Source organism: Blennius ocellaris (genome assembly GCF_963422515.1).
Source record: "Blennius ocellaris genome assembly, chromosome: 17".
Classification (NCBI taxonomy): Eukaryota; Metazoa; Chordata; class Actinopteri; order Blenniiformes; family Blenniidae; genus Blennius; species Blennius ocellaris.
In genome coordinates, this window is record NC_137666.1 from 17,728,510 (window position 1) to 17,743,321 (window position 14,812).

Here is a 14,812-nt window from a genome sequence, read left to right on the forward strand (position 1 = left end):
CAACTTCTGTTCCCGCAACTTCTGTTCCTGCCTCGGCTGCAGAAATCTTTAGCACACACGGTCAGGACTTTTTTGTTGTTGTTGTTGTTGTTGTTGTCACAATGTTATTGATCGAGCTCGGAGCTGGCACAATATGCTACCTCAAAGTTTCCTTGTTTGCGTCATTAAGCCCCATAGAGTGGATAATCACAGTTCATTAAAGATGCACTGTGTGAGACAGAGTGAAAACGTGTGTGCGTGCGTGTGTGTGTGTGTGTGTGTGTGTGTGGGGGGGGGGGGGGGGGGGGGGGGGGGGGGTGCCCAGGAGACACGGCCAACACAACACAGGATAAATATAAACAGTCTCACTTTTACCAGCTTCGCCACATTCAGGCCAGTCCGTCTGCCCACGTGTAACAAAGGCTTTTCTATCTGCGTCTCTGTAAACACAATAGACTGTAGGTCTGTTGTTATGTACAGTTTTATTTACAACTGAAAAACTCAGCAATGAAATCAACTTATGCACATCTTTTTTATCGGTTTGGTATAATGCATAAATTGTGTATGTACTATTGATTGCCATATATACATTAATGGCTTGCTCCATCAACATGACAACATTGACATAATTCTAAATGGTAGCACAGTTTAGATTTTCACTATGTATAAACATATGTTCTGTTACACTGTACATGAATTAACAGTCCAGAAGGCAGATATTTAAATATCAATATTTACATTCATGCATCCATCATTTCTCTCATATAGGTATATGGTGGGGTATACTGTTTGCTAATAACTGTGCATGTTCAAATGCAAGCACATGTTTATTTTTTTTTTTTAACCAATTTTCCACAGTTTAGCCAATATCTATACTTAATGGACAGCCACAGAGTCGAGCTCAGGCTCACTGAGTACGCTCATCTGCATGCACTCACACACACGCACGCACACACACACTCACACACACGCCCCTGTTTCTACAGCATTGCATTCCCAAGCCCGTTAACCTAAACATCTAACTTCACCTGATTGTAACCCTAGCCCTAAAAACCTTAACCCTAAAGCATGGACGACCGCCCACAAGGTAGGTGAGACCCCTGGGACTCCATGGATACACACACACACACACGCGCACGCACACATGCATACACACACAGATTTAATGTAAAAAAATGAAAAGAAATAGAGCAGCATTGAGTGATGCTCCAGTTCAGCTCGGTTGTGTTTCTCCGGCGGGGACGTGGACGACGCCTGTGACAGCACTGAGTCACACGTCCCTGCCGAGGCCATCCTCTGTGCAACCTGATCTCTGGCTATTGGCTGAGTCTCCTGTCTGTCACCAGTCACAAGGTCAGCTCTGGGCTCATGTCCCCAGTTTCTATAGTGATGGGCTAAGCCCTTCTTGACAGATAGAAAAACGAAGATTGTCAAATTCCAGACAAAACATGGCCAAAGGCATCTAAGCTGACCCCCCCCCCCCCCCCCCCCCCCCCCCCCACCCAGACTCCGTCGCAAGGTTCAACCAGATGAGTTGTGGTGGTGAGTTTCAAAGTTTGTGAGGGGTGCTTGCACTGAGTGAACAAACACAAATAATGTTGTGGCGGGGGGGGGGGGGGGTGGGGGGGAAACACACATTCAAATAGCACATCATGGAGACCGCTGGCTTTTGTAGCTGAAGTCTCAGGAAAACAGGAAAAAAAAGAAAAAGAAAAAGCATATCAAACACCCAGAGACGAAACAACTGATAACAAAACTCTTTGCAGAACAAGCGCGTTTTCTGCATCAGTGTCTCAACACACTGACAGCAGGCTTAAAGCATCGGAGCATCACAAATGAATTATATGGTTTATAAATTATTCACCTAGAAAACAGCTATGAAGAAATAAAATGAATTTGTCAAGATGTGAGTAACTTACAAGACAAGTCTTTTCCTCTTAAGTAGAAAAATAAATTTAAAGAGAGTTGAGTAAATAAATAGAGCAAATAAATACATGAATGGCTGAAATATATTACATTGAATCTAAGTCTTCGGTGGCTTTATTTTTTTTGTTTGGCATGGTAAAATAACCGGAACGTCCCATGTCCATGTCGCTGTTGCTCTTTTTTTTTTCTTTTTTCTTTTCTTCCCCCCTAAAACATGGATTTCTTTAAATTGCATAGTCAGATGAATCCACATCTCAAAAGCCTGGACCGGCAGTAACATCATGCCTCTCACAAAGCATCTGTCTCAAAAATGGAGAACAAAAGATGGACAGTGTGAGGACTGGAATATAAAAAAAGGTTGCATTCTCTGTAAAAACTGCATGCATGGTATTTGTCACGTGTGATGATACTGTCCCGTCTGGCTGCCCGTGGGACTGCAGGGCTGCTGGAGTGTCTGTTGCTCCGTTGCAGATGTCAACAGTGTGTGTGCGCGCGCGTGTGTGTGTGTGTGTGTGTGTGTGTGTGTGTGTGTGTGTGTGTGTGTGTGTGTGTGTGTGTGTGTGTGTGTGTGTGTGTGTGTGTGAGGACTGGATCTGCGGCAGACTGGCAGACAGTCCCTATCCAGCCAGCAGCCAACCAGCCTGTCAGCAACACTTGCTGTTACTAAGAGCATAATGTCCAGCCTGCTGTGCCACTTTCGACACCGTTGGGGGGGTGGGGGGGCCGCGGGAGGGAGGGGGGGGATCTTTCTCTCCGTCCTTTCTATCTGGATTTTTCTTTTCTTCCTCCTTCCATCTTTCCAAGCTCTCCTTTGAGCTGAGCGGCGTCTTCAGTCCAGGGCGACATGCCAAGCAAAAGAGGGAAGGTTTACCTATCAGGGCAAAACCCTGTTGCATTCTGGGTGAGAGGGGATGGTTGTATTCGGGGTGAGGTGAGCCATAATGGTGATGTCACTTCCTGCGCGTGCCAGGAGACAGTCTATACCACAGTGTTGTTCGTACCCATGGCCTTCTTGTTGCGGATGCTCATGGCGTACTCGCCGCGACTCGTGCCGTTCTCCTCCTTCCGTAGTGGTTTCCTGCGGGCGGAGGATTTTCAGAAAGTGAGGACGGATTCCGTGACTCGACGTTACACTCACCCCCGCGGCTAAAGGCCACGTCATTAAACAGAGTTTCTGAGCTGTTAACCTTCAAGTTGATTTGATTTCTGCATCTGCTCCGGGTGGGCACGCCACTCTCAACTATCCTTTCTAATAAGCTCAATGTTCAAAGGTCAATTTTGCAAGGAGACGGGAGGGAAAGATACATGGCAACACAGGGGATAAGGCAATTACCTGCTCGGACTGGTTGATGCAATCTTTCCCCCCCTAAGTAATGAGTATGTGTGGCTGTCAAAACAAGTTGGGAATGGCGTCAGTACATAACCTCCTGTGAAATTCCTCCCCAACGTCGGCGGTGCTGCCATATTCTTTCCTTTTCTGTGCGCACGGCAAAGAAAGCTGCAAACCCATGATCCCCTCGCTGCTACTTTCCCGTGAAGAGCAGTATCATTCAATGAAGCCCTTTTCATGCACTCCTTGATGCCTTTGTGGTTATTATATTTGTCCAGTGTACTGTGGCTTCTGCATCGACCCCCTCAGCTGCTCTCCCCTGCTCGGGCTTATGTAAGCCGGAGACAGATCTGAATACAGTTAGTACAGTCATTGTCCCACTCAACACTGTACAGTGCTTCACTGGCACAGAGGACCCTTGAGCGACATCTTAGTTCAGTGTCTCCTCACTCTCCCGCTCTGAAAAGCCGGGCTGCCCGGTCCAACCCTGGACGGACGGTCATTCTCAGACCACAGACCTTTTTGCCCTGCTGGGTGGAATTGTTGCAGACAGAAGGTCTTTACAGGGTTAAAGGAGCAGGGCCTTGATTTGTCTGCGTATCACCGCGTGAGAGTCAATCTGCTTTACTTCGATTTTACTTCAATGTGTTTTGTCTGTTACAGTGAACCTGCTGCAAGACGGGAAATGCTTTCATTCGCCCACGCAGTAAAAATAACTTGCACCCTGGTTTCTACCAACAATCCATAAACAAAACACATAAAGTTTATTATCTCGGCCATGAGGGTAACCGCAAATAACTCACATTAAACAAAGCTGATGTCAGAGTTCATAGACGACATCTTGCGAGTCAACACAGAAGCTTTATGAGAGAAAAAAAAATCAACCTTTTTGATCAGAACTGAGGATGTGAATGTAGATACTGTTTAAATTCAATCAATCCACCTTTATATGGATTATTTATAGCACTTTTAATAGAAAATACAATGTGAGAAAAGTGCTTCACACAATATAAACAAAGACAGTGACACTTATGGACATAAGGATACAAAGATCGAGTAATGTAAGTTTCTATGTACAGTTTGTATGCAGGTATATATATATGTGTGTGTGTATTTGTTGTATTGTGTCGCAGCTCAGTGGCTGTCAGGTGGGTTTGTAACAGTAATTAGGGATTACAGGAAGAAGCAGAGGGATTAAATAAATTCCTCCTACACTTTTGAATACACTATTATATAATGCTTGCGCAGGTGGAGATATATACACACACACAGTTGTGGGGTTATATGCATGTGTATGCATTCTCAGTTAAATGTGTATAGATGTATTTCCTGTGTATTTACATTTTCTTTGAATGAAATGTGTGAAATTTTACTTCTCATCTTTGATCATCATAAGGGCTGTAAAAATACTCTTCTACGTACCAAAGTGCCAACTTGTGAATGGCTGCACTTCTATTTTAAAGATCTTGGAGACATAGCAACAAAGAATTACTTGTATGTCTCTAAATAGATCCTTTCAGCACCAAAACAAACTTTGATACAGATATTAAAATTAAGTTACATCAGTTATTTGCTTCAAGTGCTCTTAAAATGACATCATCCTACCATTTATTCCCTGTAAAACTCCTATTTAATCATTTTTGAAAAGACACTTAGGACATACATTCCACGAAAACTAAATTGATTTGGTTTTGATATCCTGAAGTTAACATACAAGTAAATATGTGTGATAATGTACCTTCAGATCTGCTGTAAACCAGGTATAAAATATGTGGGGGGGCTCGGTGCATGGGAGTGCCGAGAAGATTAATTTTGATCCGTTTTGATGAGCAGACTCTTTATCAGGCACTTGATCTTCTGCAGTTTAATTACTGTGCAGAACGATAAGGAAATACTTACAAAAACCAAACTAAAACCACAACGCACACTTCAAATAGAGCCAGCTGGATCATCAACTATGATCACACTGGAAAAAATTATTCATACAGTCACATATGTTCAAATTTAAGGATCAGGTGACATTTAAAATGGCGCAAATAACATAAAAAGGGACAAATAGTTGACGTTCATATAACATACAGAAACTAGAGTTGTTAAAATTATGTAGAGGCAGTGAAGTTAGAACATTTTGCAAGGTTTGTGTGTTTCAGAGTAAAAACATGACATAATTCAACAAGTTGCATAAGATGTGTAATAGTTCAACATAGTAACACTGAGGATGAAGAAATTATCTCAGCTTCTTCAAGTTAACATTGCTGAGCTACGATGACTGTGTTCAGTTTAGAGTGTGTTTAATATGGACTCGTTGCCGTATAACGGTTGAGGCTTTTCATTTTTGTGTATTTTATGTAGATTCTGATTGGTTTTCATTAGTTTCACCTTCTTGTGGTTAAAAAGATGATTATCCAAATTCAAATTACAAATATTTTCCCTTAACTTCCATCAGAAACGTTGCAGTATTCTGTGCAAAGCGGCAGCCGATTTAAATAATAGTTCATTGTATAGCGTGTAAGACGTAAAAAGAGAACATGTCGGGGTAAAAGAAGATATTTAGTTACTTTATCCAACTAGTCAAATCAAACGCTTCCATCTGTTGAAATCTTTAGCTATGCTACTTTTACTGATTGAAACACTTTAAATATATGGCACCAGCTGAATTTAGTGCTTGAGGGTTCGATCGTGGGCGGTTAGTGGTGAGTACGGTCATCTCCCAGGGAGAAGTCCTGAGATTGATTCTGACGTTGTCCTGCTTTAATCACATCACGTGTATTAGGTGAATTAATGTCTTTAAATGAATTCAAAGCAAATGAATATGAGACCGTATGAGTGTGTGTCATCCACCTTCTCTTGAGTTAATTAAAGTACAGACAGGTGGATACATGTATGGTTTGATGATGTAAGATACACGTACGGCTAATGGGTTTAAACATTAACGGCTCTAATTCAAAACCAACAACAGTTTAGGGCTCTTGGTTCCTTTATTGCGATCGGAATGAAACAAGTGGTGCAAAAGCAAAGAAAAAACAGCAATAGATGATATATTTATGATGGAAAAACTCACGGGCCTAATCAGAAATGTTTGTTTTTCCAGAATACTGGCAGCGCTTGTCGGAAACACTTCTTGACAGTGTGTCAGTCGAGTGAATTTACAATCGGGGCCTTTTTTTTCCTCGCGCGCTCTCTTAATATTAATTCATAAATCTGGAGCTGCCGTCTCTATTTGTCAGCTGTCTCTGTCGGCGGCGCCCACACACGTCAACCAATCAGACCCCGCCACACCTGCTAAACAAGCGTCTCGCTGCTGTCAGGCTGGAAAACCTCTTCCTGTCTGGGCTGTTTCCAGCTGTCAGCTGAGCGCCCGCCACCCCTTCACCTCCTGCACCCATCAGCGCCCCCCCTACCCCCACCCCCCCACCCCACCCCGCCGGAGCCCTCGCCCTCCACCCAGCGCCCTCAGCCGAAGAGACACAGGGGACAAGTTTTGTCTGCCATCAAAATAATCCGAGACGTTTTCACATGACGGGAATCACAATTCGGAGCCTAGAAACAAACACTTTCCTTCAGCCGCACGCTGACGCGTCTCACCCACTGATAATTAGACGATCAAAATGTGTACAGATATTATCGCATCACGGCGACCAGCAGGGAGAAAAGGTCAAAGAAATTAAACATTGATCGATCTATTAATACCTGCTAGTGAATGACTTATCACCAGCTCCGCCAATATCTGTACAACTGAAATAGAATTTAATTCAAATTATGTTCAATAAGACTTTCAAGTAAATTTGTAAGTATGTGTGTATGAAGAAGCAACATCGTGATATGCTTGATAAGAAATAACCTCTAGTAGAAATGTATTTTAATAATTCTGCTACATTGGAAAAAAAATGAAACAGTTTTTCTAAATATGTATTTACATGTATATAGATATAAAGAGTCATACTAAAGTCTTCATATTACATTGAGCAATGCTGTTCCTGGTTGTATTTTTTCAGACTGCATCGACTTGTCAAGCTCGTGAATCTCAATAGAGCAGCAACATCATATCTCATACTGAAACGGCGACATTCCATTAAAGTTAGTTTTGCTCAATTTGAATTTGATCGCAGAAACATCTCATCTCATCTTCGTTTAACCAATGTCAACCCCTGAATCTATCTGATTTGTGCCATTCACTTTTGAGGTTTATAGATGCTGTGCGTTTTCTATGAAATTTAATTTCTGTTGTCTGTTTCTTTCTGTTAAAACGGAGTGGTTTCCATTCTATGTCTCTGCTGCTTGCTCATGTGGAATTGTTGGGTTTTCATCTGTCTTGTATTTGAATAAATTAGTTTGTATTCCAAACAAGTTGAGATTTAAGGAGAATTGTAAATACTTGTCGTCTGCTTTCATTAACAACACACACAGTGTCCAAACGTTGTATGCTTGTATATATCTATAAAAGACATTGTTGAGATTTGTTGTTGAGATGTGTAAATGCTTTCCATTTTCCATGAAGTGGTAAAATGCCACAGTTTTGACATCTAATATCTGTTATTTGTGCTCTATTGGAGACCATTTACACAGAATCCAAGCTTTTGGGGGAAATATAAAAGATAAATTCATATACTATTATATTAATATATTAATATTATACATATAAATATGTAAACGGTCCAAAATGATGATTATCACCTTGCTGGTCACATTAAATCTGAAGTTTATGAGTTTTGCTGAAGCTCCTCAACAACTCATATACTGTTGATGTATTACAACTAATTACGTTTCCTCCATGAAATAAAGTGTAATTTTTATGGTAAACCTTTAACTTTCACTTGAAGTCAGCGATTCACTGAGCGCAAACGACTTCCCGCGGCTGCACTTTGTGTTGGGTACTAATTAGCAGATGCTAGCTGGCGTGCTCGCTGACTTTAGCTGACGATTGTGGTAAACGTTACACTCACTTAGCATCAGCATGTTAGCGTTGTCCATTGTCAGCATGTTAACTTGCTGATATCTCTCTTTCACAGAGCTGCGAGTGCGGATGTGATTTCTTCATCCTGCAATAAAGTTGTACGTATGACCAGAAAAAAAAAAAAAAGGCGTAATTAAAACTGCATTTCACTTTTAATCGAATCCTAAGAGTCTACTCCAGTTCTTACAGGCTTGATTAACTGATGTTGAGTTTTATGGCTAAGGTGTGACTGAGACTATTAATTCTGACTCCCGTATTAAATAATGACAAGCTTTCAGGTGATAAGTGCACACTTTGTGTTTAATGGGGTAATGAGCTCACTGGGGGTCACGCGAGTCGACCCCACGGCTCCAGACAAGAGCTATAAACGAAAAAAAACGGTGGCGATGACTAAGCCTTCCTGCGGGACCGCGTCGTCTGGGAGGGGTCGTATGACTGAGCCCGCCGGGGACTTGATGCTGTCCGTGCAGGACAGATGCTGCTGGGAAAGCCTGAGAAGAGGAGCTCCTGCAGCCCGGGGCTGGAAAACACTCTGCGCCGAGGGGCTGGTGATTCCGTTGGGGGGGTGTTTGGGATAGACCAAAGTTTTCTCTGAGGGACGGTTTTGTTTTGTTTGTAGCTTGGGAATTCTTCCATGTAGAATACAAAGTCTGTGGGGGTGAATTGGAGCGTCTGTATTCTTGTTTAGGAAAAGCATCTCTCACGTCCAGTCATGATAATTCATCTTTGATTGACGCACTAAGAGGCCATGAAAAGTGTAACGCCACTGTGAAATGTAACTCTTTCTAAAGTAAAAAGTCAGTTTGATACTGTTTAACACCCTTCATTAAATATTAACGGCACATTTATCTGCACAGGCTTTAAAAGTGTAGAAACTCTGAGGTTCAAATTTCCGGGGCTTTTAATGATTCCAACATGAAAGTTAGGATTTCAGTCGGCCCATTCCTGTCTGTCCCCGAGGGGAAGGTTTGCTTTGCGGCCTAGCGATCGAGCCACACGAAACAACAACTCTGACAAGCACGGATCAACTGACCTTGTAAAGACGAGATAACAGAGATAATTGATATCCTCCCAAAGGAGGTCCGAGGAGGAAACTCCCCGCAGACCAACCGGCCCACATTCTGTAACACCAAAAGAGGCACTCAGTCCATCTAAGTAAAATTATCATAAGATTTTAACAATCAAAGATTTCGTCTTTTCCTGCAGCTGGAATATGATGGTGAAAATGAAATGTAAAGGAATTAACAAGCAGTAAACCTGTTGGCTTTATTTAGATATATGGGGTTTTTTTTCAGGAGCTTCTCACTTTAAAGTGCATAAAAAACACAAATTAGATTTGAGAAAATGTGAGGAAAAACTGAGCCACTGCTAAGAAATTAAAAATAATGTCGTGGTCACTCATAAGCAAAGTTTTTTTTTTACGTTTTTAATAACTTCTCCAAGATGTTATTATATCAACAGGAGAAAATCTGAGTTGTGTATGTAATTTTGATGTTTGGATTGAAGAATTATATTGTTCATTCTGGTTGAGAATATGAGGAGGGATGTGGAGAAATATATCTTCACTTCTCATAAATCACCGTATATCCCCCGTTTATAGCAACTCAAGCTTCCTCACTATGCAACCGCATAAATAAGGATGTCTTCTAAAAGCCAAGCGAAATGAGGCTTTACTTAAATTGACTAGAGACATACCCACTATAATAACTCTTCCCATATTTTTCCTCATCTTATGTTGTACATTTCGCTGAATGCTTTATTTTTTGTGTGTGTGTAATTTGTGGGGCCTGCAAAAAGCCGCTTTTACATGAAGCAAACTATTAAAAACTCATGGATTTGTATTGGAACTCTGATTATCTTTGTAATTTTATTCATTACATCACTGTTTTTTGTGGGGTTTTTTCTTCAAAAACTGTCCATATTATAATGACCGAGACTCTGTTTCACTTCTGTGAAGGACTGAAAATTACCTTATCAGGAAAAGAAACATGTAATGTGTGTATTTCTGCACAAACTGGCAGTAAATACAAACAAATGCAAAGACACTGGGGGGCAAATAGCAGCTTTGCAGTAGAAGTGAAGGGAGTGATTTTGGCTTCAGGGAGTCGACGTAGCAAAGCACAGCATTCAGAAGGGGATTCACATATTTCTGTCTGCTGCAGTGTTTCCGTCTCAGTTTTTCACATCTGCCACTGGAAGGGGCAACAGGTAGAAAAGCGTTCAGCCGTTCAGGTGATCGTTCAACTGCTCCGTGGTGAAATACAGTTTGACACCGGTGATCTACGGCCCGCTGGACGTGGCTCCGGCCCTCATTATTTCTCCCAGGATGTAATCTCCACTCAGACTGACCCGTGTCGCTTTGGGCCGCCGCACCGGGCAGAGCGCCGGGGGCCCCGAGCCGACCTCGACCCCGGGCCTTCAATAATAGATGCCACGCTGTTGACACATGGCAGGTGGCAACACAACACTTCACAGGTTGGATGAATATTTCATATCAAAGCTGTGCAATCACAGCGCACGTTCCTTTTTGAAGTTTGGGGAATGGATCGCGGCGAAAATTGGGACATGTGTTGAGGTGTTTACAATTACTCCAGCCATCTGGAAATGAGAGTGACACACTATGGTTCAAGGAAAAAGTATTAAAAACAGACTGCAGATATCTGTCGACAGTTTTGATGCAGCTCTTTTGGCAATTTTGAAAATAACAGGAGGAGATGAATAATGGATTTAAAAGTCTTTTTCTTTTTTTTCTTCCTTTTTTGAGCATTTTGGATATTTTGTCTAACCCATTGGACGGGACCAGCTGTGCTGTATTATCCGTCTTTAGACAAGCCTCCCAGAGCGGAGAGCGATTGGGAAAAGCATCCCGCTTCATTAGCTGCTTGGTTTGGGTTTTTATTTGTTTTGGCTCCTTGGCCGGCTGACAGCCTGGACTGCAGCATCATGTCTTTTGCTTCGGATGGCACAGCAACACTGAAACGCAGCGTGTGTCTGAATCCTCTTCCCTCTGCTTGCACACACCAGCCTCCCTGACGCCTGCGGAATCTGAATAGAACCGTATGGAAGTGTGTGTTTTCCTCCTCTTCCTCTTTTCAGTCCCATGTGCTTCTGGCAGATGACTGGCAGACAAAGATTATGAAGAAAAAAAAAAAAATAGCAACAAGGCCAGGAGGGCTGGGACCTGCAGAGCGAGCTCCTCCACTGTCTGTGGCGCTCAGGCTTTGGCCCTCGGCCAGCTGATTTTCATTGGGAAAGCCCGGAGCACGGAGGGGCTGGAAGGGCTATATATAACTGTGTTTTTCTCACTGACAGATCCTTTCTCACATTGTTATTGACTAAGATGCTCATTACTGCCTCTGCTTGCTTTGGGAGACAAGGTCTTATCTGCCCTTCACGTTGTGTTGCTTCCTCTCGCCGCCTCGCAGGAGCAACGGATCATTAGAGCGTCCATGACAAATGCTAAGGAGTCGCCGATTCTGTTGTTGTTTTTTTTTGGTGTTTCTTTTCTTGGACTGCTCTCCTACTGGCTGGTGACTAATGAATGTCTAATGAGCCCAGTCTGGACCTGTGTGTTTTCCTCTCCTCATTCACTGTGGAGGGCAGCTCGGCGTGGCACAGAGTCTGCAGTCTCCAGCCCACAGAGCTTCAGGACACGACCTGCTTGCATGTATAAAAGATGTTGCCTGCGACTGAATGACTGCGCAAATTAATTCATAAATAATGACTTGGGTTTGGGGCGAGAGCCTGTATCGCAACAACACTTTCTACCACTGCTGCATTAAAAAAGGTGCCCCTTGGCTACACAGGGGGCTGGAGAATTGCCATAATGAATTCCTGAGCCAACCACCCATTACTTCCGCTGCCTGACTTTGCCTATTTGTTGTTTAAAGAAAGGAGGAATAGAGTTCTGCTGAGGAAAGCCATATCTGGCATGCAGGCATGTCATATAGTTCCATAAATATAATAAAGTGTGATACTAAATCTATTTCAACGCGTATAAATAAAACATGGGAGCGGCTACCTAATTTAGCACACGCGTGACGCCGTATTTTACACAGCGTGTAAATGTGCCAGCGTGATGTATGTATGTATGTAAAGACGTTTATACCGTTCAGGCTTGGCACGCCGCAGACGGCGGTGCGTGTTTGTTGAATGTCTGCGAACATTTCCATGGATGTCGGAGTGCATGTGTGACACCACGCAGCCTGAATGTCACAAAGAGAATTGGGTCTGGTTGTGCTCCGGGCTAAAACCCCACGCAGCCTTTTCTCTAATAAGCCAAATGGGGGGGTGGGGGGGGGGGGGGGGGATGCTGCAACAGCAGTGTCTTGGGATTCCTCCGCTTCCCTCCTGCTTTTACATTTGTGAATCCAGCTGCCACTCCGGTGAGCCTCAGACACTTATGCAAATTAAAATCAGCGCAGTATTATGAAGTCATCGTGCACTTACGATAAATTAATTGACGGCTGAAGATGCGTCTGCATGACTCGGTGGCACTGGATCCTCCTCTGTGACATTTACAACCCCTCCTATTACCTGACCCCTGACCCCGGCGTGACCCAGAAAGGTGATGACAGGGTCACCCTAGCCTCCCGCGCGACTCCAACACGCACGAAATAGACTCCCGACGGGTTCGAGTTACACGCGATATGCAGAGGCGGGCTGCCAGTGACAGATTTCTATTTCAATATGTCATTAGTTTCAAATATTTCAGGGCCACTCGAGAATGAGAATCTCACTTAAATATTATGAGAGCAGAATAGAAATGAGCAGGGCGACATCTGACCTCTTGATAGCCTTGTAGCAGATGATGATGGCTGAGAGGAGGAGGACGACCGAGGCGCAGCCCACCGTCCCGAGCACTATAATGTCCATCTCCATCCACCAGGGCCTCAACAGGGGCACCATGGGCTCTGCCGCTGGGAGACGGAGAAAAGAGAAGGTGGGGGTGGGGGGTGGGTGCAAATACAAAAGAAAGAAAGAGAAACATATTAAAACAAATCAAAGATTCACTTCGACTCCAGCCTCGCGAGTGGCTCAACTCCTTACACAACACAACAGAGTGGCGTGGAGGTGATTTTCTTCCCGGCTCAGGGAGTTGGGATGCGGCCGTGTCCTCGCCTGTTCTGTAGGTCTTAGGTTGAACGTTCAAAGATATCCAACCCGACACCATGAATCATTTAAGGTCCCGTCAGCCTTCCTTACACCAGCACTCGCGTCCACACCAATTACTGTTGCAGGAACCTTCCTGCTCTTTTCCACATTAGATCTGTGGAGCCGGACCCACTCACCAGGAATGTTGTATAACATTATGTGCATCAGCAACTTCGTGTCTGTAATGCAGAACTTCTCTCCTCTCTCTGTTTTTTTTTTTTTTTTGCAGCAAACTAGGCTCTTCCACCATCTATAAATCAGTGTAGTCATGTGCATATCTATGCATGCATCTATCTGTGGAGGCCTGTTTGTTCCAGCCTAATGCTCCTGAGAAAATACCCCGTACTGTATACGCAACAGCAAGCTCATCACTCCTGCGCGTAGTGATGTTTTGTTATGAATGAGAAGAAGGCTTGACACCATAGCAACAAATACGCCTTAGTAATGCTGTGGACTATTTTCCAACACAGCACATTTCGACAGAGCAAACGGCTCTCCCTGGTACAGCACACCACGTCATAAGTCACTATGAATTTGAAAGCTCTTCTCAGCCAAACTTCCATTTTAATCCTTGCGTTTTGTCACCGGCTGTGGGATTTAATTCAGTCAGTGGTAAGGATCTACTTTATTGTGATAAAGCACACTGCTTTTAAAGGGGCCTCGGCTATCATTTTGAGCACGCACACACTGACTTTACAGTGCCAGTTTGCTCTTCTTCTTCTTTTTTTTTTTAAGAGACTTTTAGGAGACAGATAAGATCTTCAGTCATTGTCCCAGTTTTTTTTTCTCCACATTCCCCATGCATATTCATTACGTTTTTAAAGACTACCGTTTAAAGCTAAATTTGAGCTCTCAGAGCCCTGCAAATTGGGCTACTGAAGGAAAATCAAGATAATTATGCATCTCTATAGATTCAATTGAAAACTGCAGGAGGATAAAAAAAACAAACTCCCTTTAAATGGATTATTCATGGTGACTCCACCCTCTGACAACATTTCAGTGTACAGTGGAAAAGGGGTAGAAATGAGCCTGCTTATCATATTAATCATGGCATACTGCTGTGTCAGGAGGCATCAGACCTTGTATAGATGCAGAGCAGAGACTTTTCATTGAGCCTTGCTCATAATTGCCCCCCCCCCCCACCCCACCCCACCCTACCCTAGACTTAGCTTACAGTCAGATGGTCCTGGCAGCCCCTCATGCAGTGACCTTGACAACAACCACAGAAGGGTCTATAACTCTGGCTTCATAGGTAACTCACATGGTGAGTCAGGGGGAAAAAGGAAGGGTCCGTCTCCATTGACCACCCTGGAACCGATTGATTAAAAGCTTTCCGATGCCCGTTGATGAAGTACTCCTCTGTACTCATGATATTAAAGGCTCGGGGAGAGTGATTCTAAAGAGTCACGGTAATAGCGGCGAACGGCTGCATCATCAGCAACGCCTGTCCCATATTTCAGCGTGCTGTT

The 14,812-nt window shown here is 43.5% G+C and overlaps 1 protein-coding gene across 1 annotated transcript in view; it reads right to left on the reverse strand.

Moving 5' to 3' along the window:
- Positions 1 to 2,883: 2,883 nt before the first annotated feature.
- Positions 2,884 to 14,812, reverse strand: part of prima1 (proline rich membrane anchor 1) — a gene marked incomplete at both ends in the record, with an annotated part of 12,870 nt that continues 941 nt past the window's right edge. The window contains 3 exon segments of the mRNA XM_080512675.1: positions 2,884 to 2,983; positions 12,976 to 13,108; positions 13,203 to 13,233. Of these exon segments, the coding sequence (XP_080368801.1) occupies positions 2,884 to 2,983; positions 12,976 to 13,108; positions 13,203 to 13,233 (264 nt within the window).